This window comes from Oncorhynchus keta, chromosome 37 (assembly GCF_023373465.1).
Source record: "Oncorhynchus keta strain PuntledgeMale-10-30-2019 chromosome 37, Oket_V2, whole genome shotgun sequence".
Lineage (NCBI taxonomy): Eukaryota > Metazoa > Chordata > Actinopteri > Salmoniformes > Salmonidae > Oncorhynchus > Oncorhynchus keta.
In genome coordinates, this window is record NC_068457.1 from 11,031,005 (window position 1) to 11,057,871 (window position 26,867).

A 26,867-nucleotide genomic window follows, 5' to 3' on the forward strand; every position below is an offset into this window, starting at 1 on the left:
GTGTGAACGACAGACAGGCGGAGGGAGGGTCTGCGCCTGGTGCCTGTACAGTACTTAGCAGAGTGAGAGAGGGTGGGGAAGTGCAGTGCCTCCTAGACTCTCTAGGCTAAAGAGAGCCTAGGGGCAACAGGGCAGCCTAGGGGGCAAAAGGACTGCCTCGGGGCAACAGGGCAGCCCTGTTAGGCATGGCTCTGTTTCTGGATGGCTCCCAGGCCATGGGGGCCGCGGGGGCCTATTACTGCTTGATCCGGAGGAGGTTCAAGAGGAGACGCAAGAAACGCTCCGAGCGCAAAGGTACTCCGCTCCAGGATGGCTCGGAGGGATAGGCTTTGTGTGTGTGTGTGGAGGGGAGTGCTCGTGTGGGCTTGTGTGTGTATCTGTAGGTCTGTGGCTTTTTTTTGTCACTGTACTTAACATTGATGGATTGGTTTATTGACTAATGCAAGGATTGCTCTGGTGTGCTTGTGTATTTGGTTACAGAGTTGTGACCAAAATACTGCGTATGTTGTCTCTGAGAATGATGCAGGCAGTTTTCAGATATTGGATACATGTCATTGAGTTTGGGATAACAATATGAGAATTCATGCATAGAAATGCACACTGCTGTGTGCTTCAAGAGCATGTTGAAAGTTTTTTTTTGAGGCAAACCTGTATTTGTAGTAGAATCGTGTTCCTTTATTTTCCACCGAAACATGAATTTGTGATGTCGTATTTGTGTTCGAAGGATCAAGAACTGTGTTAATATCACATGTAATCTTCCAAGAGTTTTCACCCTTTAAACAGAGCTATAGTTACCATACATTTAACTCTGAAGCGTACTGTCAGTGCCACTCAGACTTCACACACACTATATACCGTACACATGATGTGCTCTGTCATTTTCTATGACAGGATACAGGCTCAGTTCCGCGCCCGTTGCTTTGGGCGATGGCAATAGGCAGATATATTAACTTTCAAATTAACTTTCTGCAACGATGGGGGAACCGGTAGTCTATTGCAAGGCGAGCAGATAGGAGTTTCAATTCTGAGAGGTGTCCATGCGAAAAGCATAAAGCCTCCTTCCACTCCTGGGCTTTAATCTCTGGAGCGTGGATACAGCATGGTGATAGGCTGTTTGGTCTCTTTGCATACTGTAACGTCTCCCCGTCATACACAGTCTTTGAGATCCAAAGTTCTACTAGAGAAAGGGGAATCTGAAAGGAGATTAGGAATGTGATGGTTAAGTAAAAAATAAAAAAAAGATCTGATATGTTGATTTATTTAAAAAATAACAAAAAAATCTAATAATATTCCTGAAGTGGATGGAATATGTACACTTGTTTCTTCGTTTTTTTCCCCCCTATATAGAGTCTGGAAGGTATAGAGAGAAATAGCAATAGCGTCTCTCTGCCATGCGTCATTGGTCAAAGCCTATGGGCAAATGAATGGTAAACACAGGCTGAGATCGCATATGTTTTGTTCTATGAGATAATCTTCATCAGCGAATGTCACTTTTTGTGAATTTTTAAGCATTTATGTCATTTTTTTTAATGCACGCGAAGAACATAAAGGCTTCATAATTTATAAAGGCCACGTTAACTGACTGATATTATCTCATAGAACAAAACATATAAGATCTCCTAAACCTGTTGACTGGTATTATCTCATAGAACAAAACATATAAGATCTCCCAAGCCTGTGTTAATCCTCAGACCTAGTTTTGGCGTTTATCCCAAAACCCCAATCTTTCTCCATTAATTTCCCCCATGGTAATGGCTGAACGAACCAGAGGTAACTCATTTCTGTTTTTTTAGGAAAGGGAAAGGGAAAGGGGGATACCTAGTCAGTTGTACAACTGAATGCCTTCAACTGAAATGTGTCTTCCGGATCTCTGAATCAGAGAGGAGGGAGGGGCTGCCTTAATCGACATCCACGTCTTCGGCGCCGGGGGAACAGTGGGTCAACTGCCTTGCTCAGGGGCTGCATGCTGGCGAGCGCTGTAGACAATGTCTAACTTTATAAGAAACAAGATGAATCTAGTTTTCCCCAGTCTTCCAATGATTTCTCGAAGTGCTTTTTCGGAATCCTCAGAGCGACGTAATCTGTTGATGCATTATGAGGAAGGACGCCAATAGGGATTATTACATTGTTGCAATAATAGTCTGTCAAGAGGTAAACAATGAGCTGCCACCTTGGCATATTAATCATATGGATTAATTAAAGGGAAGTTCAGCAGAAGCTTTTAATTATTAGACACATTTAATATTCTGGCATAAAGCCGCCTCCCGTGACTGAATGAGTAAATCAAATCTATTGTAGTGGAACATTTAGTAAGTATATTTGGGACTGGAGATATTGTAGTCTCTCCGAGCATTATCTGTAATGTGCTGTGCTGCCTGCTGAAGTCATTTTTCTCATATTCTCGCTCCGTTGGGTTTAGACATGATTGTCAATGGCTGCTAATATTTCAATGGCTAAATAACTGAAGTTTACTCAGTCCCAAACCTCACATAATATTTGAATGCGGATTCCCTGTCTTCGGGAAACACTCAGAAGGCAACACAGCAATGTACTTGTCTCATTCTGTCCCGAGTATAAAATACATCAATTTGGCTGTAATCCAAGGTAAATAGTTCAAAAGTATTCCGAAGATTTTTTCCCCCACTGTTTACACCCTGCACACTGGGAAGTTATACGTAACATAATTTCCGCTGTACCTTCATGCTAATTGGTGTGCTGCGAGGTGAGGTGAAGTGTGAGTTTAATCTACTGGGGGAAGAAAGTGAACTCCAGACAAGGTAAACGGATGGATTTGCACTGTGAGGCGTACACGGCTGCTCTGCAAGACGTACCTCGCGTCCCGATGACGCTGAGGGATGTGTCTGTCTAGCCTGCCTGAGCATGAATCTCTGTCAGACCTAACAGTATCCTCTCCTCTGATAGGTGGGGGTTTGATAGTGATACTTGATAAGTGGCTCTGCTGTATCCAGATATTTCTGCTCTCCTGTGAGCCCTAAGATAGCTGCGTTCCGTTTTAGGTATATGATTTAATGAACATATGTTGTATTTTGGCTTTGGTACCACCGCCACTATAATCAGTGGTGTAGCGGTGCCTGGAGGAAGTGGTTATAGCCCAATGTTGAACACAAAACAAAAAAATCTATCGGCCCACCCAGCGAAGGAAAGTGTGAAAAATTGTGTGAGAAACGGTGACATACACTAAATGACCTAAATGGATAAATCCCGTATTGGTCTCTAACAGTCAGGCCAACCCAAGCTGTACCGTGCAAATAGGCTAATAGTAGGTCTATTATTGAAATAGATAAACGAGGCTGTTAAATGAGAAATTGCACAGGTTTCGCACTTTTTTTAATAGAAAAACAACACAATCGGATGTTCAAAGTCCACACCAATGCTTAAACCACATCAGGAGGACCTTTGAGGTCTATGAAATGTAGATTTTTTTTGTGTGCAGTTACCCTTTAATTGAAGTGTGCAGGCACCTAGCACTGTTTGGTTAGCGAAAACACTGTTGCACATTAGATAGAGTTTGCAAAACAATTGGCCACTGGATTAATGCAAATAATCATTATATCATTCTGCCAGGTAGGCATAGTCTACTTTGCAGTTGACATTTAATTGAGCAGGTTTTTAGGAAACCATTTTCATCTACCAGAAGACGGTTAGCGTCGCTGTTTTTCCTGTTCCTTAATTGTTTGAAACCTGGACGTTTTACTTCATGTTATTTTATAAAGACGTCTTACCTTACGTGAAAGTAGCCTATAGCCAAAATCCCACCGTCGAAATGTGGAAGCAATTATTTTTTATAAAGACTTCCTCATTTGCATTCTCCTGTTCTATTCGTTTTCTTTACACTTCCTTTCATTGTCTAGCAGGCATTAACCAAGACATATTAGTGACCCATGATCGTTGTTGCATCTTTAGATCTACATTCTCTCTACATTTCTAATTGATATTTCCATCTCTGTCCATGAAACCACTTGCGTGTGCATTTTAGAATGCGTTTTCTGCAAATTGCGTTTAGGAACATTTCTGCGCAAGCCTACTGCCGCGTGCACATTGCTGCGCTGAAAATGTGAAGAAATAATAGTTGATCAACATTTTAAGCTAAACCTTCTGATCTGCTCCATCAGCCTTGTTAATTGATATGGCGTATACCTCCGCTACACTACTATGACAGGCATCATGGGGATTAAGAAGTGAGCATACACAATGCCCACTGAAAAATAAATGGGTATACCTGCGTTTACCCTCCACTACACCGCTAGCTATAATGTTACATCAAGCTGACCCTCTCAAACAGGGGCCACCTCTGCCTCCCCATCCCCCTCCTCGCCCCTCTCCTGGGTAGTCGGCCTGTCTGTCAACGTTACCTCCAGACCTGGTTAAATCAGGAGCCGTGAGGTATGAAATTCAACATCTTCCCCTTCCCCTCTCTCTCCATTCCCTCCCTTCTCTCCCAGAGATAGAGGAGCACCTGGCCCGGCCTTGACGGCAGCGGCAGCGGGGGAAGACATCGATAGTCATCTGTTGTGAGCTACGGGGGTAGTGGTGCGGAGAGAATGGCTGGGGATGAGAAGAGAGCGGCAGAGCTAGGAACCTGGAATCTCTAATCTGTCGTAAAAATGGTGTGCCTCCTCAATGTACGGTGTGGGAGAGAGTACAAAATCACCTGCCTGAGTCTATGAAGGTAGCTGACTACATGTGACACAGTTGGACCGTTACATGAAGGGCATTTGCACAGTAGCAATTTTCAGCACTGGAGGCCAGGGACCAAAGGGCAACCTGTGATGGCGTTAAATGGATTTGATCTGACTGGCTGTCAGCCAGCTGGATAGGAAGGAAGAGGGGCTGCTTGGGTGGGTGGGTTCAGGACTCGGGGCGGCTAGACGAATTTAACAGTAATTTTGGCTTCCAGTCTAACGTGGTACTCCCAGAAAGATCAAATAATATACACTTGTGATAATGATTGTGTGTTCTGCCTTTGTCCTCATCATACCTGCAGACCAGAGGCTGGGAGAGATAAGCCTTATACCTGGTTTACCCTTGAGCATGACAGTGACAGGCCCCACTGCACTGCCTAGCCCCGCAGAGGGAACACTGAGAGGTGATAGAATAGTGTACGTTTGTGCCTGCGTGCGTGAGTTAGAGAGAGAGAGAGAGATGACCGAATACTGTGTATGAATGCCAGGCTGTCATCAGCGTAGATCTGAAGACTTCGCTTCCGTTGGAGAAGACCCACAGGGGGGCTGACCCTTGACCCTAGCCCGTTTAAGTGACACTGATTAGCGTGTGGAATATGTACAGCGTCCCTGTCGCCCACTGCGCCATCATAAAGATTGCATTGGTTCCTTTGGGGAAAATGGTAAAGGGACTGCAGCCACATAATGTCCTTGAAGACCAGGGGAGATTTTATTAGCTGTGCAGCAATGGCAGCACTGACCTATATTACCCAGGGCTAGCATTTACAATAAAATGGACTGGACTCACCCTTACTAAGAACGTTGGGGGGAAAAAATCTAAAATGCATTCCAGGTGACTACCTCATGAAGCTGGTTGAGAGAATGCCAAGAGTGTGCAAAGCTGTTATGAAGTCAAAGGTTGGCTACTTTGAAGAATCTTGAAGAACATTTTTTTGGTTACTACATGATTCCATATGTGTTATTTCATAGTTTTGACGTCTTCACTATTATTCTACCATGTAGAAAATAGTCAAAATAAAGAAAAACCCTTGAATGAGTCGGTGTGTCCTTACTTTTGTCTGGTACTGTATATCAGACAGATTGATATATACTGTAATGCTTTTTGATTTATTGCAATTCAGTATCAGCCCATTTCATGGTTTTGATAGGTATACTTTCTTCATTTGAGATTTTCATGTGATTTCGCCCTAAATGTCACATTTCCATCGACTACTGCAACAGTTCAGTGATTTTTTTCCATTGGGACTTTCAGGCTAATAGCCACACCATTTGTAACTGACAAACTGAAAAAGGTCAACCAATAAGGTTTGGTTGAATTTGCTTGGTAAAATTTCTTCAAATGGCCTTGGTGTTCAAGGCAATATTATGTTCCAATATGATTTACCCGATTGCATTTTAAGGTCAATAATTGTGGGATTTTAATGTCATTGTTAAATCTTCATTTAGCTCCCTCAGTTTGTACACTATTGCTGATGAAGAAAATAAAAGGAAAAGCTATGAACTAGCCTACTGCTCAGTTCCCTCTCGATCTGGTAGTTTATTGTGATTTGTTTTATAACCAATGAGGTACTATGTACTCTGATGATTTGATCTTCTAGTTTGATATATCTTATTTTTTTTAATTTATTTTACTAGGCAAATCAGTTAAGAACAAATTCTTATTTTCAATGACGGCCTAGGAACATTGGGTTAACTGCCTGTTCAGGGGCAGAACGACAGATTTGTACCTTGTCAGCTCGGGGATTCGAACTTGCAACCTTTTGGTTACTAGTCCAACGCTCTAACCACTAGGCTACCCTGCCGCCCCAATGTTATGTTTGGATTGTCTCTAACAACCAGTTATAGGAAGGCAAATAAAAAGTAGTGAGGTACAGACAGCTCCCGAGTGGCACAGCATTCTCAGGCACTGCATCTCAGTGCTAGAGGCGTCACTACAGTCCCTGGTTAAATTCCAGGCTGTAATACAACCGGCTGTGATTGGGAGACCTTAGGGCGGCGCACGATTGGCCCAGCGTCGTTAGGGTTTGGCCGGGGTAGGCCGTCATTGTAAATAAGAATTTGTTCATAACTGACTTGCCTAGTTAAGGTTAAATAAAAAAATGTAAAAAACAGAGTGCTCCCTCTGTCCGTTCCTTTCAGCTCTCACTTGCCTCTGTTTCCCTTCCACCATCCCATCACCTCTCCACGGCACATTGATAAGTCACGCCTGTGGCTTGACGGGGCCTGGTCGAGGGTCCTGTCCAGCGTGCCTAAAAAATGATATTTCACGGCGAGAAAATGGAGGGTGTGAGAGACATACGCCGCGCCGCCTCTGCTGCTTCCAATGTTCAAGGAAGCATTTGTGCTGGAAGGCACCAACACCTTATTTCTCCCAAGTCCGCCCAAACCCAGTGGATCGATCCATCTGCGTTAGGCCGCTGAGGGGTGGCTCTGATAGTTGGTTTCAGCATACCCCTCCAGCTATAGTACTATTCCACTTCTAGAACCAGAACTTTCCCCAACTTCCGTTGATCAATGTCTCCTCATGGGTTGTCTGGTTAGCGCTGACACCTCTGGCTGGTGTCTCCCGTCATCATCATCATCATGAGTTCAGCATTGTTTTCCTCTCTGATGGGATTTGAGTCGGTGGTTTATTGAGGGTATTACCAGCTCTTGACAAGGGTTGGTGATGGTCGACTACTGATTGAGAGCACGGTACCAGGTGGTGAAATACATATTGTGGTGAACTTCACCGTAAATGCACATCATAACATTACATTTAAAATTTTCTCTCCCCCAAAATTAGAATGGTTCTTTTTGATCACCAGAAAGTGTGGAATGGGTTTATCCTATCATATCAGGGGACAACACCTCAGATATGATGGGAAATCATTTTTACATTTCCATAATAATAATATTCTGATTTTCTCTTATTTTCATAGGTGTCATCAGCAAAGCAATGACAGAAGGTATGTAGGGTGCTCATGTTGTCTAGTTTTATGCTACTTTAATCCACTTTTAATACGGTCCTGCCATTTCACAGCACGCGCGTGTGCTCACGTGCAAGCCTGCTTGTGTGTACTGTACAGTATACTATGAGTACATGACATGATTTGCAAGATATGTTCCGCCTGTGTAACTGTGTGCGGTGGTGCGTGAATGTCTATGTATGTCTGAGACAAGAGTGTGCATTCTTTGAGGGCGAACGACATCGGGAGACATTGTTAACTAGTTGAAGGTCTCAGGGGTCCAGGCTGTGTGAGATACTGTCTGTTTCTCCATAGGATGTGAATGACAGGCTTCAGACAGATCTATGTATCAGACATACAGCTCCAGACTCTCCTGGACTCCCTATAAAACACATGTCTACACCACGCAGACAGCATACGCTGCTATAGATACGGTACTGCAGAACCACATATTTTTGATGGTGGACCAGCAATGTAAATATGGCTGTGGCAATCCTTTATGGCTTTCACACATTGGTCCTTAGGATGAAATAGGGTGCTCGCATTGATTTGCTAAGATCGCGGGTTGATATTCATAGTCCTAAGATTCCCAACATTGATAACTTGGGGAGAGTGACTGTGATTAACAACAAGCTCAAATGTGTTGATGCTGCATATCCTTGTAAACTCATGCTAGCTAAAGTTCTCACGAGAAAACCTCAATCATGTTTTTAAATGTGAAACCTTTTAACATGAATGGCTAACAGAGTCTACACAGGCTGTGGATACAATCCAGTGTTGATATCTGTGAGCTTTGACAGTGAACAGAATGCCACTCCAAATCCTTGACGTCTATCTCCCTACTTCCCTTTTCTTCAAACGTGTGTACACAAACTCACTCACAGATAACTACTTTTGTTGACATTTTCTCATTCCGCCCCAGCTAATTTCTGTCGCCCATTATCTTGGTAAGCGAATGGCAACCTAAAGCCTCGGTCTCCGTCAATCCAGCACACAAAGCAAGCAGCCGGCATTTCCAGCAAAGGCGCCAGGGCTCGGCGGCCTGATAACATTGTCAGCGCTAATGTTCGGGAGGAAGGAGTTGAGTGGCGGCGGGGGTACAAGGCCACTTCTTGTCACGCAGAGAGACGAGATTACACTGTTCAGGCTGAGAGAGAGGCTGGTTTGGTTAACACAAAAGCCGGCTCTGATCTTCGTACAACCAAAGCAGCTTAACAACAAGGCTTTCTTGGTTCTACTTGGTTCACTTATGTGATTTACTTACTATGATGTGCACCATTCACTGTTGTGTGTGTATAAATCTTGTGTGTCCTCCTCCTAAGACTGTCTAAAACCAGGCTCGTAGAAAAAACCCTGGGAAAGCTGACTGCCATAAAGAATATTAGTAGGCATATGGTTAACAAAAGCCCTGTGTATGTAGCACTGTGCAATACTGTGTCAAAGAAAGGAAGTTAAAGACCCTCTTCTCAGCCCTGTCCACCAGCTCCTAGCACTAAGAGCAGCATTCATAATCATGCTGATTTCCTTTCCTGGAATGTGCATTAACTACCCTGCTCATTCTGGTTGTTGTTGTTCCTCTTCATGGAATATTAGCTCAGCTATGGCGCCTAGTAGACTATAGCTATGTATGTGGCCTAGGGGTAATATGGCAACAGGCACATTACCACACCATGTGCTTACTGCTATGGTTCTGGCCAATTCAGTGGCCTGCTGTGCTGAGAGCTGTGCAGCACTAGTGCTGTCCATGGTGCTGACAAAGAGCTACTCAACAAAAAAAGAAGTGTCCCTTTTTTAGGACCCTGTCTTTCAAAGATAATTCGTAAAAATCCAAATAACTTCACAGATCTTCATTGATTTTGACCCCCCTCCCTGTTCAGGGACACATTATTCAATTTCAGTTAATCACACGTCTGTGGAACTTGTTCAGTTGTTGAATCTTGTTATGTTCATATAAATATTTACACATATTTGTATGACAGTGAGAGGACGTTTCTTTTTTTGCTGAGTTTATATTCCTCATGAAACCTGTACTGGAGGCTATGGCAGCTACGGCCGCTACCCTTTCTTTAATACCCATCTGGCTCCCTGCGCCTGGCCATTATGACTCTGACACATGTTGAGCCAACAGCCACGCAGTTGCCTCCAGCACCATGTTAGTGGAATAGGATGTGGTGCAGCTGGGTGGCTGTAAGGGGTCTGGATAGATGATGCCATTATAGCAAGATTGGATATCACTAGCTACAGACACCTTGGTTCAGTGAGAGCTCATTTTGGCGCCGACACATGCTTCATCACTCAGCTAAACTGATCTGTTCATGCAGGGCCAAGGCAATATGAACCATCATAGACCTGGTACTTCATTTAGTATTTGTCCACTTGAAAGTGAGAGCAAAACAAACAAAGATGACATTTAGACAACGTAACGAGTAAGACTGTAACTTAACCCAGACCTCCATTAATCTTCAGAGATGCAAATATGACACTTCCTGTCCCTTGACCTCTGACCCCTGTCATGGAAATGCCAGCAATTTATCCACAAGGCCACTCTCCAGGAAGTGACCGCTCAGTCCCCCCCCACAGCCAGGAAAGCAAGGTCCCTAATCTGTAGCCAAGAGTGTTGCAGTAAAAACCAGCCCGTCAACGTTCGTTTCAGCCCAGGAAGAAGCGTTGATAATTATCTGGTAATTCATTCATTATTTAATTTCCTGCACGGTGGATGACATGTAGAGTGACAGTTTGAGGATTAACCTAACGTGAATAACAGCAGGGTTGCGTCCCTTATCGTCCTGGAATGCGAACGCTGCTGTCTCACGGTGAGAGCTACAGTTTACGACTGGGGGGGGTGCAGGGGAGGTGATGGCTCTCTGACAGGCAGTCAGGAAGGGGGAGGCAAAAGGGGTATAGGAAGAAATGTGAGCGATGTCATTTAATAGCTTCGACTCAATAAAGGTGGCAGTTGCGGAAGCGCTGTCTAAATGAATGGTTTCTATTATCTACTATTATCTCCTCTGCTTTCATGTTGACTACAACAACAAACTTGCCGTTTGCTCCCAAATAGTATTGTCTTTTCTCATTGTCATTGGATGAGAAAAGTTGTTAAAAAGCAAAAACTTTTCCGTTTGACATTTTATGTATTCTATATCTAGTGGTGTCAGCACCCTCTCCTTCTTGAAAGTGTCATTACGGAAGTGATATGGATTTTTGTATTCCTCAATCACTCTGCCTGTAGTGGCTGGCCTGATTGGATAGATTCAGCAGGATGCTTTTCTGTGGGAATGCTTATCAGATGCATCCGCTTCAAAGCAAACGGCACCAAAGGAATGCTTCTGCGGCAATCACAGATCATCTCCATTCAACTCCCTCCATTTTCCCTCGTCTGCGGGAGGACTTTGCAATTGGTTGCTTTTGAGAGAGAGGACACCAATTATACTGTCCCGGTCTACGTGAAGTATTTATATCAAAATATTATTGTTTCTATTTGAAACCCTCAATCATTTATTCCCCCCCCCCCCCTATTTACCATAGTCCTTCAAGGGTCTCTCCCCTCTCTTCTGAAAAATAACTATGCGGAAAACACTGAGAGTTTCTGTAACACGCCAATGCAATTGGTTTATCCCCTCAGTGTTCCTATGAAGTTACTGCATCTCATTCTGTCGACTACTCTTCCCTCTACAGAGGTGCTATGTTGTTATCGCCACACCACAGACCATTGGGAGGGGGAGGGGGGGGGGGGGCAGAATACAAATCTAACACCCTATTTAATCCCACAGGGAGGAATAGAGAGCACAGACTACTATCTTTCCACATTTCTTGGCTTTGGTCAAGATAGATTGTGGAGATGAGTATTGGGAAAACGACAGTATGCCCAATACAAATACAGCTAGTATTGACTAATGTATAAACTGTAGATTCAATCACTAGTTAATTATATGGTTTCCTCGGGCAAATGAATATATGCAACAGCTTCCTTAGAGCTCTGTGACTGTAGGGTTGATTGGCTGGAGAAATGTCCTGTGCAAAATGGAACAGTGGAGAAAGATTAGCTTGAGGCTGTTTTTCTGTTTTTACAATTATTATATTGATTTACTCTCTGTCCTTTCTGCTCCCTCTCTCCCTGACTTTTCGCTCTGTCTGTTTGTGGGTTGATATAGTATCGGAGCTTAACACCATGAACTGTAGTTTCCTCCCGGTGGCAAGGGTATATCGCTCAGCCCGTTGCTTCCTACAGTTGCTGTCACCGTCATGCTCATTTGTTCTGGTTACACTTAACTTTACGCTCGGTAGGTTATTTTCAGACATCCGACACTCCATTTCCATCAGTGTGTTGCAATCTTATATGCTGCAGCATTGATACTGTATGTTTAACATGGACGGGTTTTTTTTTTCATGGCTGTCTGGGGAAATATAATTGAGGTATTATATTTCTGTAGACTTCCTGTGTATTCTCAAATGAACCACATAGGCTACTGTACTGTAGAGTGCGTGAACTGCAGCATTTTCCAGAAGTGCTAGTTCAGGGCTTCCCAAACTTTTTTGACCCACGACCCCATTTTCATATCAAAATGTTGTTGCGACCCCACCAAGTAATGTAGTCAACAACTAATGTTGACTTTTTAAAATTTAAATTTGGGCTATGGCAGTTTATTACAAATCAGCCTGACAGTACTTTTGACAGTATTTCAATCTGAAGGAAGTATAGTTTCAAGCGACTGAAATGCAACAGGAAGGTATTGAAAAGTTCAGAAGGTCGTCATGCCATAATTTTGTATGATCTTCTGTGTAGGAAAGAATGCACCCCCTGTCTGATTTGGTGTCTGGTCTTGTCCATTCTGAGTCCTTGTACAGCTTGTAGAGGGAAACAGAAGACACATACTTGTTCTGAGAGTCTTATCTTTCAGTGACGGGGGTCATACTATTTCCAAGCTTAAAACGCTTTCAAAGATAGAACCACATTTGTAGGAAGAAAACAGAAAATGCTCTGTTTATTACAACCATGTCTACAACCACACCAAGCGTGATTTAATTGATTTGATTTCAGTATGGGAAACGCTGAGCTAGTTGAAACCGAGGGCTAATGGGACAGATATTAAAGTCACAAAAGTCTGCCCAGACCAATATGGTCTGTCGGCATGGACCGGATTAGTCCAGATGCTGAATATGTACAGTACCAGTCAAAAGTTTGGACACACCAACTCATTCCAGGATTTTTCTTTATTTTTACTATTTTCTACATAGTATAATTGTATAGATATCAAAACTATGAAATAACACGTATGGAATTATGTAGTAACCAAAAAAGTGTTAAACACTTGGCTTTGCTTCATCTTGGCCAGGTCGCAGTTGTAAATGAGAACTTGTTCTCAACTGGCCTACCTGGTTAAATAAAGGTGAAATATATATATATATTTTTTTAAATAAAACATCTAAATATATTTGATATTTGAGATTCTTCAAAGTAGCCACCACCCTTTGCCTTGATGACAGCTTTGCACACTCTTGGCATTCTCTCAACCAGCTTCATGATGAATGCTTTTACAACAGTCTTGAAGGAGTATGCTGAGCACTTGTTGGCTGCTTTTCCTTCGCTCTGCGGTCCAACTCATCCCAAACCATCTCAATTGGGTTGAGCTGACATAGCTTGAGTGGATCTGAAGTGAAGAATGGGAGAAACTCCAATCAACAGATGTGCCAAGCTTGTAGCGTCATACCCAAGAAGACTCAAGGCTGTAATCGCTGCCAAAGCTGCTTCAACAAAGTACTGAGTAAAGGGTCTGAATACTTATGTTAATGTGATATTTAAGTTTTTATTTTTAATACATTTGCACACAAAAAATTGAAAAACCTGTTTTTGCTATGTCATTATGGGATATTGTGTGTAGATTGATAAGGGAAAAAACAAATTCAATCAATTTCAGAATAAGTCCGGAACGTAACAAAATGTGGAAAAAAAGTCAATTGGTCTGAATACTTTCCGAATGCTCTGTCTGTCTGTCTGTCCTACAGGTCGAGCTGGTGTGAAGCAGCCCCGTAACCAGCCAAGGTTCTTCACCATGGAGGGAGATGAAGAAGAGCGCATGAGTGAGTCGTCGTCGTCGTCGTCCCCCCCACCCCCACACTAGCTGTTATGCTTGTGAAGTGCTTTTAGACACTTATAATGTAATATCCCTAGTAGTGCAAAACTATTTACTTGGTTATATGCTTTCAAATTGAATACTGTTAGCAATAACACAACATTATTGGGAACGGAATCCAGAATTGTAGGCCTATAATGTATTACATCTCCTCTCCCTGATTTGTTTGTGTCGGATTGACCTTGAGGAAGTGTCATCAGACTGTGTTTCCTGGCTCAGGAGGGTAGGATCAGAGTTTAATCTCCCATTCAGGGGGAGATGAGGGGATATCTCCTGCGTTATTTCAGACCATTTTAAGAGACGGATTCTAAGCTTGACCCCCTGCTCCTCTTCTCAAAGCTTCTAAAACCCCACAGAGTACCCTCCTCTAGTTTTCTGAGAGCAGTTATAGTTCAGCCTTAAACTGGCTGCAACAAACCTGGGAGGGTTATTGAGGAAAATATTCTCTTTCTATAGTCAAAATACAGGGTTTGGCAAAAACAACAACAACAACAACAACTTCCAAGCTCAAGGTACAGAGAGAGAGAGATGGGCTGTATGTATCTATGCCCACAGTATGGAGCAGATGTTGAATTCATTCAGCGCATTGCTTTGGCTGGCAGTGCTTTGCCCCAGGACTGTCACATAGATCCCATTACACACTTGACAGTTATGATGTTAGGACATGTTATGTGTTAGGACAGCCCTAATCCTCCCGCTTCCCTGTTACACCAAACCCAACCCAGACGGGAGCTCACTTGGATTACTGTGTCGGTCAGGGACTTCCTCGCTGCACAGCACACAGGGAGGGTTGTTGGCAGGCCGACGGGCATACATTGCCAAGGTTACTCAAGGGCTTTCTGTGTGTGTGTGTGTGTGTGTGTGTGTCAGAACTGAGCATGGTTGGCGACGGACAGTGTTGTCATGGCATGGTCAATCACAACGCTCTGTTGTTCAATAATCTCTCTTTCCCAACAGGGTTGTAATCACAACTCCACTCCTGTTACGCTGGGCGCTAAGCAGCATTGTGTTTTTTACACTGTTTATATTTTCTCCTGCATGCTTGTTATTTTCTTTACCGCTATATACTCTGTACACTTTTGTTTTAGAAAATGATGATATACAGCTTGGTCCAGAGCTAAATTATAATGAAAATAAAATGGTTATTTGAATACGTTTTTGACTGCGGTGGAGCATGAAAATCCCAGAAAACACTTGTTTGTTTGTCTCCATTTTGGGGTGGCGGCGATATCCTTATGGTGTCCCTCTTCTTTCCAAGCCTCTTGTCGCTACCTTCTTCTCTGCTCCTGCATTTTGTACAAGGATGTATTTTATCCCTGAGCGCCGAAAGGAGTAACCTATCGAGCTTTTGCTGGAGGATGTTATAAATGAAAATTTACACCAAGTTCCATCAGCTTTATAATCAGGACGTGGCGATATGTGTTCCCTCAACCCCAGCTACATCTAATTTATTGACACCATGATAAATACAAGCCGTACAGTTAAATTGGTCATGCAGTCCTTCACAGGACGTGTTTCTAGAAGTTTTGAGAGCCAGGTCTTTAATAACACAGATGAGTAGATAATCAGGAGCCAGATGACAACACTGAAATGTTTAGACGTTTTGGTGGGGTTACTTTTGTATTTACACTGCCTAGGTCTTTGGTAGTGCTTATTCTGAAAAATACACGAATAAATCAAATCTTAAGATTTTCTTCAGAAGTCAGTCCTTTCATTAAGTGTTATTCAGCTCCCCCTTTGATTGTATTGAAGGTTTTGTGGCGATACTAATATTACTGTGTATTTAACATAGTGTTTTCTATAAGGACTACATCTAACTCTTTGCAAATATAACATACAAAGGAACACACATCACTTGTCCAGTTACAAAGAGAGATAAAGGAATCTATAAATTTTACATTTACAAGATCCTGCAACGAAGGCGTTGTAAGTTACTCTTTCTGGGCACCGCAGGTTCCAGCAGCACCGACGTTAAGGAAAACCGCAACCTGGACAACGTGGGCTCCTCCACCAAGGAGGGGTTGGGGGGTGAGGGGGCAGCTCACCTCCCTAATGGGGGCAGTGCAGGGTGTGGAGGGGGCAGAAAGCGTCCCTTAGAAGAGGGTAATAACGGGCATCACAATAACAAGTACAGGCCCAAGAAGCGTAAGAAAATGCCCGGGCCCATTCTGCCCAAAAATGCCCTGATGCAGCTGAATGAAATCAAGCCTGGACTGCAGTACAAGCTGCTGTCTCAGACCGGTCCGGTCCACGCGCCCGTGTTCGTCATGACTGTCGAGGTCAATGGGCAGCTGTTCGAGGGCTCCGGCCCCACCAAGAAGAAGGCTAAGCTCAACTCGGCTGAGAAGGCTCTGCGGTCGTTCGTTCAGTTCCCCAACGCCTCCGAGGCGCACATGGCAATGGGTCGGACGCTAACGGTCAACACAGACTTTACCTCCGACCAGGCTGACTTCCCAGACATGTTGTTTAATGGGTTTGAGACCCCGGCCCCTCCGGAGGAGTCCTTCTATCTGGGTTCTAACGGTACCAATGGCTCGTTCAGCTCCCTGGGACTAGTAGCATACCCCCTGCTAGGGAACTCAGGTGCTACCGCCCTGAGTCAGTCCTCGTTAGGCCTACCACCCACCTCCTCCGTCCCGGCCTTCGTCTCCCCCGCTATTGCCAAGAACCCTGTCATGATCCTCAACGAACTACGACCCGGGCTGAAATACGACTTTGTGTCAGAGAGTGGAGAGAGCCACGCCAAGAACTTTGCCATGTCCGTGGTGGTGGACACGCAGACGTTCCAAGGCTCAGGCCGCAATAAGAAGCTGGCCAAGGCCCGTGCGGCGCAGGCTGCTCTCTCTGCCCTCTTTAACATGCAACTAGACCAGACACCGTCCAGACAGCCCATACCCAGAGAGGGCCTGCAACTGCACCTGCCACAGGTAAGAACTACTACTCCCAACATCACGTTCACTCGGAGATTGTTGGATGACATGCTTGTTTCATATGGTTATTTGAAAAGCTTTACTTTGAATATAAGGCACAGAATAGCACATAGTAAACTCATAACGCAGGACAAACCCCCTCTCCCCATCGAAAATCTTGTGGAGCAGTAGAACAATTGTAGTAGTATGCAGAGACTCGTCTTAACTCTATCTGGGTGGTTTAGCCCCATGAAATAAGAGAGCAATGGTCAGATATGTCAGTTTGGTTCATCCTTCATTGCAGGCAGTGTTCAGTGTTCACTTCCTATGAACTATTCTCAGTTTAATTGACTTAATGGTTTAACCAGCTCATTATAAGCCTCTGACAGGGCTTAATTGAAAAGGAGACGAGGCTTTGAGACAGTGGTGCATTACAGCCTTGAACGTTCCACGTTGCATTGTGTACACTCAAATCTATTTACACGTCACTTAATCCCGTGCCCCTAATCCCTCCTGCCTGAGATAACGACTGACGAGGCAAGGTCAATTAAACTGTAATCTTAATTAACATCAGCTCCCGAATGCTATTCAAACATACCTATTGATCAGACAAGCTGCCTGTTTTTAGAACAGATCAGTCAATGAAGCGGACGGATGATTTGCGATGCAGCGTTTAAGCTCCCCGGTGTCTTGTCTGTCACTCATCCCCATCTAAACCCTGTATGTCTGATCCCTGAAGAAGTAGGCACCTCAAATCTATTATACTGCACGAGCCTGTATTCCAGTTCTGTTACCCGGGCTTCAGTTTGAGAAAGCAGTGTCTCTTAGGGGTACCCTGGATTGTCATTGCCCCTGTGATTTCTAATGTACACCTTCACGTGGAGGTTTCGGTTAGATTTTCAATTGATCATCGATCAGAGCTAATATGATGAAGCCGGAAAAAGTGATCATCATAACGTTTATACTTCCCCAGGAACTTCCCCCTCTCCTCCCTCCCCTTATCTGTGTATTGCCTTCTATTCTGTCTGGGTTTAGTCTGGTTTAAGGCCTGGGTTTTTCTTCTGATGTATCTCATGCTCTGCTTGGTGGTTATTTCAGGTTCTAGCTGATGCTGTGTCCGGTCTGGTAGTTGACAAGTTCAGTGAGCTGACGGATAACTTCACATCCCCTCACGCACGACGGAAAGTCCTAGCAGGCGTTGTCATGACAACGGGTACTGTTAGAATAACTTTATTTTACCCCCAAAAGGAACTTTTAATTTAACTTGATTGTTAATCTCTGATTCTCTGTCGAATCGAGAGAGCCCCACTGATGCTGCATGGATCACAACTGGGGGTTTCATTGGAGACTAATCACAAAAGATGTTTGTGTATTTTACATTGTGGAATTAGCTATCACTTCACGTCTCCTAGTTGATTTTATCACTTCATCATGAAACATTTATATATCATGTAAAAATATGATACACTGTATTCAGTAGACTATGTCATTTATGTACCATTGTAAACCATTTTTTGTCTCACAATCCACACATCCCACCCAGGCACCGATGTCAAGGAGGCACAAGTGATCTGTGTTACCACGGGGACCAAGTGTATAAACGGCGAGTACATGAGTGACCGCGGGCTGGCTTTGAACGACTGCCATGCTGAAATCATTGCTCGTCGTTCCCTCCTTAGGTACCTGTACGCACAGCTGGAACACTTTCTCAGGTAAGTCACTGTAACCATGGAGACTGGGTTAGTAGAAACTGACTGATCAACAACACTCAAAAAGTGACATTTTACCAGAAGAAACAAATGCCAATGTAGAGAAACGGGTTAACCTTTTCTTACCACACACCTGTCTGTCTGTCCATCTGTCTGCCATTCCATCTGTCTGCCATAGTAACAACAGAGAGGAGCAGCAGAAGTCGATGTTCACGAGGTGCGAGAACAAGCGGGGCTTCCGTCTGAAGGACAACGTGCAGTTCCACCTGTACATCAGCACGTCGCCCTGCGGAGACGCACGCATCTTCTCACCCCACGAGGCTGCCTTCGAGGGTGAGACATCTCCCTAGGCGGCTCTTCTTCGTCTTCATTTTAAGAATGCTTCTTCTTCACCATTTTTAATGCTTATTTTCTTTCCATGTCATCCACAGATCAGGGAGACAGGCACCCTAACAGGAAAGCTCGTGGTCAGCTGAGGACCAAGATAGAGTCTGGGGAGGGGACCATCCCTGTGAAAGTCAGTAACACCATCCAGACCTGGGACGGGGTACTGCAGGGAGAGAGGCTGCTCACCATGTCCTGCAGTGACAAGATCGCCAGGTCTGTGTCTGTCTTTGACACCACTCCTTGTTACTATGTTTACAGTTTAGCAACCAGTCAAACTGTCACCATACAGAAGGAGTCCAGTCATTTTCATGGAATGACGAATTTAAATGTGATATTCATAAAAACACCAACAATGTAAATCTACCATTTATGCCATTATTGTGAACGTCGTCCGACTTTTCACGAGTCAGCGATAGCCGCAGCTTGAGCGTGTCTTGAGCATGTCACACGGATAGAAGAAGCCCAGAGAACAAGCCTCGAAGAAACAATCTAAATCAACAATATTGTTCATGATTACACACCTGCAGTTTGAGCAGCTGTTACAGTTCCTAGGGCACTCCCAGCAGGGATGCCATTTCCGTGGAGATTAATCAAAGGGCTAATCACGGCTCTAGCATAATCACACCTGTAGCACTGCTCTGTTGGCAAAGTGATTGGGACTTGAGAGAGGGTAGCTAGCCTGAGGAATGCACCAATCAGAATCATTTGAATAGCATCTGACTCCAGGCAATAAAACACCCTTCATCACTAAAAGTGGAGCTTAGTGTTCGAAAAATAGGAAATGTCCAACTGAGAGGCTATTACATATTATTTTCTTCAACCCATGTTGCATTAATAGGGAGAGAAAAACAGGGCACAAGAAGACATTTTCAAATTCAACCTCTGCGTTCAGATTGATTTGAAATGTTCAGGGTAAAATCCAAAATGCCGAGATTTTTTAAACGTGGACTTGGGTCTTATCCGTATCGTGCACTCAGAAATGTCTGTGCTTTGAGGTGGTGAGACTCAAAAAGGTCATGTGACTCAAAAGCAGCGCCTCCCTTTGAACACCACCTCTCACTGCCGCCCTTCTCTCAGGTGGAACGTAGTAGGGATCCAGGGCTCTCTGATGTGTTACTTCACAGAGCCCATCTACTTCTCCAGCATTATCCTGGGAAGCTTGTACCACGCAGACCACCTCTCCAGAGCCATGTACCAGAGGATCGCTGACATTGAGGACCTGCCTCAGACGTTCAACCTCAACCGGCCACTTCTGAGCGGTAAGGGGTCTGTCTGGCTGTGGTCCTACCCATCCTACATCCTGCCCCTACTTAGTTTACCGTCAGACAACAGCCCCTGGATTGTCCTGACCACATACAGTACCAGTCAAACGGTTTGGACACACCTACTCAGTCAAGGGCTTTTCTTTATGTGTATTATTTTCTTCTACATTGTAGAATAATAGTGAAGACATCAAAACTATGAAATAACACATATGGGATCAAATAGCCCTCACACTGCCTGGAGGTGTGTTGGGTCATTGCCCTGTTGAAAAACATTTAAGTCATTTACATTTACATTTAAGTCATTTAGCAGACGCTCTTATCCAGAGCGACTTACAAATTGGTGCATACACCTTATGACATCCAGTGGAACAGCCACTTTACAATAGTGCATTTAAATCTTTTTAGGGGGGTGAGAAGGATTACTTACCCTATCCTAGGTATTCCAAATGATAGTCCCACTAAGCGCAAACCTGATGGGATGGCGTATCGCTGCAGAATGCTGTGGTAGCCCTGCTGGTTAAGTCTGCCTTGAATTCTAAATAAATAATTGACAGTGTCACCAGAAAAGCACCCCCACACCATCACATCTCCTCCATGGTTCATGGTGGGAACTATACATGCGGAGATCATCCGCTCAACTACTCTGTGTCTCACAAAGACATGGCTGTTGGAAACAAAAATCTCAAATTTGGACTCATTAGACTAAAGGACAGATTTCCACCTGTCTACTGTCCATTGCTTGTGTTTCTTGGCCCAAGCAAGTCTCTTCTCCTTTAGTAGTGGTTTCTTTGCAGCAATTTGATCATGAAGGCCTTGATTCACACAGTCTCCTCTGAACAGTTGATGTTGAGATGTGTCTGTTACTTGAACTCTGTGAAGCATTTATTTAGGCTGCAATTTCTGAGGCTGGTAACTCTAATGAACGTATCCTCTGCAGCAGTGGTAACTCTGGGTCTTCCTTTCCTGTGGCGGTCCTCATGAGAGACAGTTTCATCATAGCGCTTGATGGTTTTTGCAACTGCACTTGAAGAAACTTTCAAAGTTCTTGACATTTTCCGCATTGACTGACCTTCATCTCTTAAAGTATTGATGGACTGTCGTTTCTCTTTGCTTATTTAAGCTGTTCTTTCCATAATATGGGCTTGGTCTTTTACCAAATAGGGCTATCTTCTGTATACAACCCCTACCTTGTCACAACACAACTGATTGGCTCAAACACATTAAGAAGGAAAGAAATTCTACAAAATAACTGTGAACAAGTCACACCTGTTCATTGAAAAGTCATTCCAGGTGACTACCTCATGAAGCTGGTTGAGAGACTGTCAAGAGTGTACAAAGCTGTCATCAAGGCAAAGGGTGGCTACTTTGAAGAAGCGCAAATATAAAATTACTACATAATTCCATGTGTGTTATTTCATAGTTTTGATGTCTTCACTATTATTCTACAATGTAGAAAATAGTACAATTTAAGAAAACCCTTGAATGGGTTGGTGTTTCAAAACGTGTGACTGGTACTGTATATCTCACAAAGGAATCTTTTTATGTCACTTTCTCTTCCCTGCAGGAATAAGCAACGCAGAAGCACGGCAACCGGGTAAAGCTCCTAACTTCAGTGTGAACTGGGCTGTGGGAGACCAGGGGTTAGAGGTTATCAACGCCATGACAGGCAAGGACGACTTGGGACGGCCCTCGAGGCTCTGCAAGCACGCCCTCTACAGCCGCTGGGTGCGCCTATACTGCAAGGTAGGATACTTATTATTCCGCACAACACCTTTATATACAGTCGTGGACAGAAATTTTGAGAATGACACAAATATTAATTTTCACAAAGTTTGCTGCTTCAGTGTCTTTAGATATTTTTGTCAGATGTTACTATGGAATACTGAAGTATAATTACAAGCATTTCATAAGTGTCAAAGGCTTTTATTAACAATTACATGAAGTTGATGCAAATAATCAATATTTGCAGTGTTGACTCTTCTTTTTCAAGACCTCTGCAATCCACCCTGGCATGCTGTCAATTAACTTCTGGGCCACCTCCTGACTGATGACAGCCCATTCTTGCATAATCAATGCTTGGAGTTTGTCAGAATTTGACACAGGACTGATAGTAGCACTCACCTTGTCTTCTCCGGACAAGCTTTTTTCCCGGATGCCCCAAACAATCAGAAGGGTTTTCATCCGAGAAAATGACTTTACACCAGTCCCCAGCAGTCCAATCCCTGTACCTTTGCAGAATATCAGTCTGTCCCTGATGTTTTTCCTGGAGAGAAGTGGCTTCTTTGCTGCCCTTCTTGACACGAGGCCATCCTCCAAAAGTCTTCGCCTCACTGTGCATGCAGATGCACTCACACCTGCCTGCTGCCATTCCTGAGCAAGCTCTGTACTGGTGGTGCCCCGATCCCACAGCTGAATCAACTTTAGGAGACAGTCCTGGCGCTTGCTGGACTTTCTTGGGCGCCCGGAGGCCTTCTTCACAACAATTAAACCGCTCTCCTTTAATTTCTTAATGATCCGATAAATGGTTGATTTAGGTGCAATCTTACTGGCAGCAATATCCTTGCCTGTGAAGCCCTTTTTGTGCAAAGCAATGATGACGGCAATGATTCCAAGCACCACCCTCATTTTGAAGCTTCCACTCTGTTATTCAAACTCAATCAGCATGACAGAGTGATCTCCAGCCTTGTTCTCGTCAACCCTCACACCTGTGTTAACGAGAGAAACACTGACATGATGTCAGCTGGTCCTTTTGTGGCAGGGCTAGAGTGCAGTGGAAATGTTTTTTGGGGATTCAGTTCATTTGCATGGCAAAGAGGGACTTAGCAATTAATTGCAATTCATCTGATCCCACTTCATAACATTCTGGAGTATATGCAAATTGCCATCCTACAAACTGAGGCAGCAGACTTTGTGAAAATTAATATATGTGTCATTCTCAAAACTTTTGGCCACGACTATACTCTCAGGTGGCTGTTGCTATGCGTGGCTGGGTAGTTGAGACTTATTATGTTCCAAGAACTCAATTTAAAAGGTTTGACATCGTGTTTGTTCACTTGATTGTTGAATCACTTCTTACTGTGTTTTATTCTTGTCCAATTAAAACCTCTCTCTTCCTGCCTTTTAGCTTTCACAGACTCTGAGAATCAAAGGTGCCAAACCCAGCTTGTACCATGACGCCAAACAGGCAGCGTTGGAGTACCATGCTGCCAAGCAGACTCTGACCAAGGAATTCCACAGGGCAGGACTGGGAGCCTGGGTCAAGAAACCTATCGAACAGGACCAGTTCTCACTCCAGTCCTGAGTGGATTTAAAAAAAAATAGAAATAGAATGACTATGTTGTTCTAAAATGTGTATGGTTGTTGTCACGGGAGGAAGAGGGAGGCTCAGATGAAGATACTTCTCCTACCAGCTGTTTAGACTTGATTTGTTCTGTGTTTTGGATGATGCTCACCCAACTCTTGCGCCCTCTCCTGATCACTCCACTTTTGACCGTGAGACATTGAATTTGGTTGAATTTTGTCTGATCTGTTTTTCTCAATGACTCACTGTAAAGGCTTGTTTTCCGCGTCAACCAAATGACTGTTGTTGATGTTTTGTTAGTTTAGTGATGTTTATTCCACAACACTAGTAACCTAACACGTGACATATGACAGCTGTACAACTGGAAACCTGGGATTTTTTAAACAGATTTTGTTGATACATTTTATAAATCAGTACATGCAAAAATCAACTGAAATCAGTTGGCCATCTACAGCCAAACCTTGTCTACACTCACTGTATGTTTATGCCAAATATATAGAAGGCTTTCAAGCTCACCTCCCAGTAGTGGTCATAACAATGACTATTTTGCTGTCTTCTTCCTAAGTATTAGTGTTGTGTCCGTTCCCTCTTGTCTTGAAGGCGGATGTCCTCTCTTACACTTTTCATGCGCCGTCTTCTCTTTGTTTCTGCTGTGAGATATAAAGCATTGCACTGTCTTGAGGACGATATGTTTGTTTGTTCTTGAATAGTGATAGATACGTGTGTTTTTTGATTTTCTGAACATTTGTTTGAGAATGCTTTCTATACTGATAATGACATGTTTTTATCTAAGTCTATCTGAAGTTGGCCTAATTAACTTCTGAAAAAGATTTGATTCATGTTTCCCTTTACAGTGAATGACATAAATTATACTAAGGTACAATTTGGCCTTTTGAAATGTACATTTCTATGGAAAGATATTCTTGCAGGATGGCTCACACTCTTGTGGTTGCCAGACAGATACAGTGGACTTTATGTACTGCTTTTTATTTGAACACACAGACAACATTTTTGCTATCATCATGTGCCATTTGTTGAGAGCTTGATAATAAAAAAAACGAGCGAAATTATTTGAGCTTATATTTAGCCATGAGTGTTGAGGTGACTTGAGCTAATGTTCCTTGTCTGTCATCATAAGCCTTCTTACCTCACCAAAGATGATTTCTATTAGCTTTTTGTTTCTTTAATGTGTAATATTTGTTTGTACAAAGTTTCTGGTCACTTCATTTTGATTACTGTGTTTTATACTGCTCAATGTCATCTCTTTGGACTATTTATTTTGAAATGAATTGAAATGGATCCCTGTGTTTAATGTAGCAATTTAAAAGTATGAAACTATAGATAATTTTTGACCTGTTCTGTGTCATTTTTAACAATTAACAGGTTACCAAAAAAAAAAAATATATATATATATATATACCCAAAATGTATTTCTAACAGGCTCGGAAATGTTAATGTACAGTACTTTATCCTAGTGTACTCATTGGAATCGGACTACTCTCGTGAATAAGCCCATTTTGTCATTTTCCCCCTTCTGTATTGTCACACTTCTCATCCACATTTGGCATGTTTTCTTATTTGTTTATTTTAAAAAGAGTTGTAAGAATCCACAAGAATCAAGGCAATTGCAGTTTTTTTAAAGGGGACCAAGCACAGCTTGTGATGTTTAAAAAAAAAAAATTGGAACTGCATAAGTAGTGAATGGCTGGTTTAACCATTGTGAAGAACTTTTGATCACTCCGTCCCAACCTTTGGGTGTTATGAGGGGGTCTGCTCTACCTATGTTTGCTTTCTCTGACCAAGTTGTGAGCGTTGACTGTGAACTTTGACCGGGTCTTTTGCCGTCCTGTAATGGTTCATGCACCGTTTGATTGATGTGCCCAGTCCACTGTAGTCTCTAGAATAAGGGCCCTAATGCATGAGCTCTCGCTATAAAGCATGAGGAAAAATCAAATAAAACAAACCAGATAAACAAAAATCATACATGTAGAAAATGAGAAAAGACCTATAAATGAGAAATATAATAAATGGTAACATAGGTAGATGTTGTATATAGTTGTCTTTATTTCAAACACTATTTGCTGCCAAGTTCACTGCATTAAGTAATTTCTTATTTTATACACAAAGCAATTATATTGACAATACAATGCTTTTCAAAAAAATGCGACAGAAATGTATGGAAAGAAAAAAGTGGCATTATGATGATTTTATAGAAAATAGCGTAATAGCAATGATGCTAGGGAGCTGCTCTGTTTGCATTAAAGTAACTGTCCAGAGAAAATCCTAATTTTAAAAGCTTATATTTTGTTTGCTCATACCCAAATAATGTTGTTGACTCGTCCTTTTCTTGTAGTTGTGGACAAATAATACACTCAGTTAAACCCCATCTCAAAAAATGATTGAAATTTGCTTGGAGACTGACATCCTCCTCCTTGGCCAGGACAGGTCTTTCTGTGATTGGTCTAGCAGCTTTTTCCTCCCTCCCCCCAATTCTCTGGTGGGGAGAAGGAGTCTAAGGGAGACAGGCTCAGGAGGGTGCACAAGCAGCTGGTGTTAACAAACAGGACATAGCCTATATAACAACTATCTAGCCAGTCACTTCTATTTCAAATTTTGTAGTTTGTAAGAGTTGGCCTGCTGGCTGTTTAGAAGCCGTAAACTAGCATGCTAACTTTAGCTATCGAGATTAACTTAGCTAGCTGGCAAGCCAACAAGAAAGCAAACAAAAGTAGATCCTCATCTCGCCGTTCCCTTCTATTTTAAATCCTGTGGTTTGTAACTAAAAGTTGGATGTCAAGAGGAAACCTAGTTTGCCGTGATTGACTGATACAGTGGGGCAAAAAAAGTATTTAGTCAGCCACCAATTGTGCAAGTTCTCCCACTTAAAAAAGTTGAGAGAGGCCTGTAATTTTCATCATATGTACACTTCAACTATGACAGACAAAATGAGAAAACAAATCCAGAAAATCACATTATAGGATTTGTAATGAATTTATTTACAAATGATGGTGGAAAATAAGTATTTGGTCAATAAAAAAGTTTATCTCAATACTTTGTTATATACCCTTTGTTGGCAATGACAGAGGTCAAACGTTTTCTGTAAGTCTTCACAAGGTTTTCACACACTGTTGCTGGTATTTTGGCCCATTCCTCCATGCAGATCAAATCAAATTTATTTATATAGCCCTTCGTACATCAGCTGATATCTCAAAGTGCTGTACAGAAACCCAGCCTAAAACCCCAAACAGCAAGCAATGCAGGTGTAGAAGCACGGTGGCTAGGAAAAACTCCCTAGAAAGGCCAAAACCTAGGAAGAAACCTAGAGAGGAACCAGGCTATGTGGGGTGGCCAGTCCTCTTCTGGCTGTGCCGGGTGGAGATTATAACAGAACATGGCCAAGATGTTCAAATGTTCATAAATGACCAGCATGGTCGAATAATAACAAGGCAGAACAGTTGAAACTGGAGCAGCAGCACAGTCAGGTGGAACGGGAACAGCAAGGAGTCATCATGTC

General features: G+C 43.1%; 1 protein-coding gene across 1 annotated transcript; it reads left to right on the plus strand.

The window, feature by feature from the left end:
• LOC118370185 (double-stranded RNA-specific editase 1-like) lies at positions 1–26,402 on the plus strand. Its single transcript, XM_052499113.1, has 11 exons — positions 1–294; positions 7,625–7,651; positions 13,655–13,729; positions 15,736–16,709; positions 17,790–17,904; positions 18,235–18,403; positions 18,579–18,733; positions 18,832–19,000; positions 19,865–20,046; positions 21,617–21,795; positions 23,177–26,402. The coding sequence occupies exons 1-11, from the start codon at positions 186–188 to the stop codon at positions 23,351–23,353; spliced, it is 2,331 nt and encodes a 776-aa protein (XP_052355073.1). The 5' UTR covers positions 1–185; the 3' UTR covers positions 23,354–26,402.
• The last annotated feature ends 465 nt before the right edge of the window (positions 26,403–26,867 follow it).

Excerpts from the sequence above, each read along its gene's own strand:
- LOC118370185 (XM_052499113.1), top strand. The coding sequence starts at position 186 with ATGGCTCTGTTTCTGGATGGCTCCCAGGCCATGGGGGCCGCGGGGGCC. Across the intron at positions 13,730-15,735 it reads AGATGAAGAAGAGCGCATGA|GTTCCAGCAGCACCGACGTT; the intron begins GTGAGTCGTCGT and ends TGGGCACCGCAG. Across the intron at positions 21,796-23,176 it reads GGGTGCGCCTATACTGCAAG|CTTTCACAGACTCTGAGAAT; the intron begins GTAGGATACTTA and ends CCTGCCTTTTAG.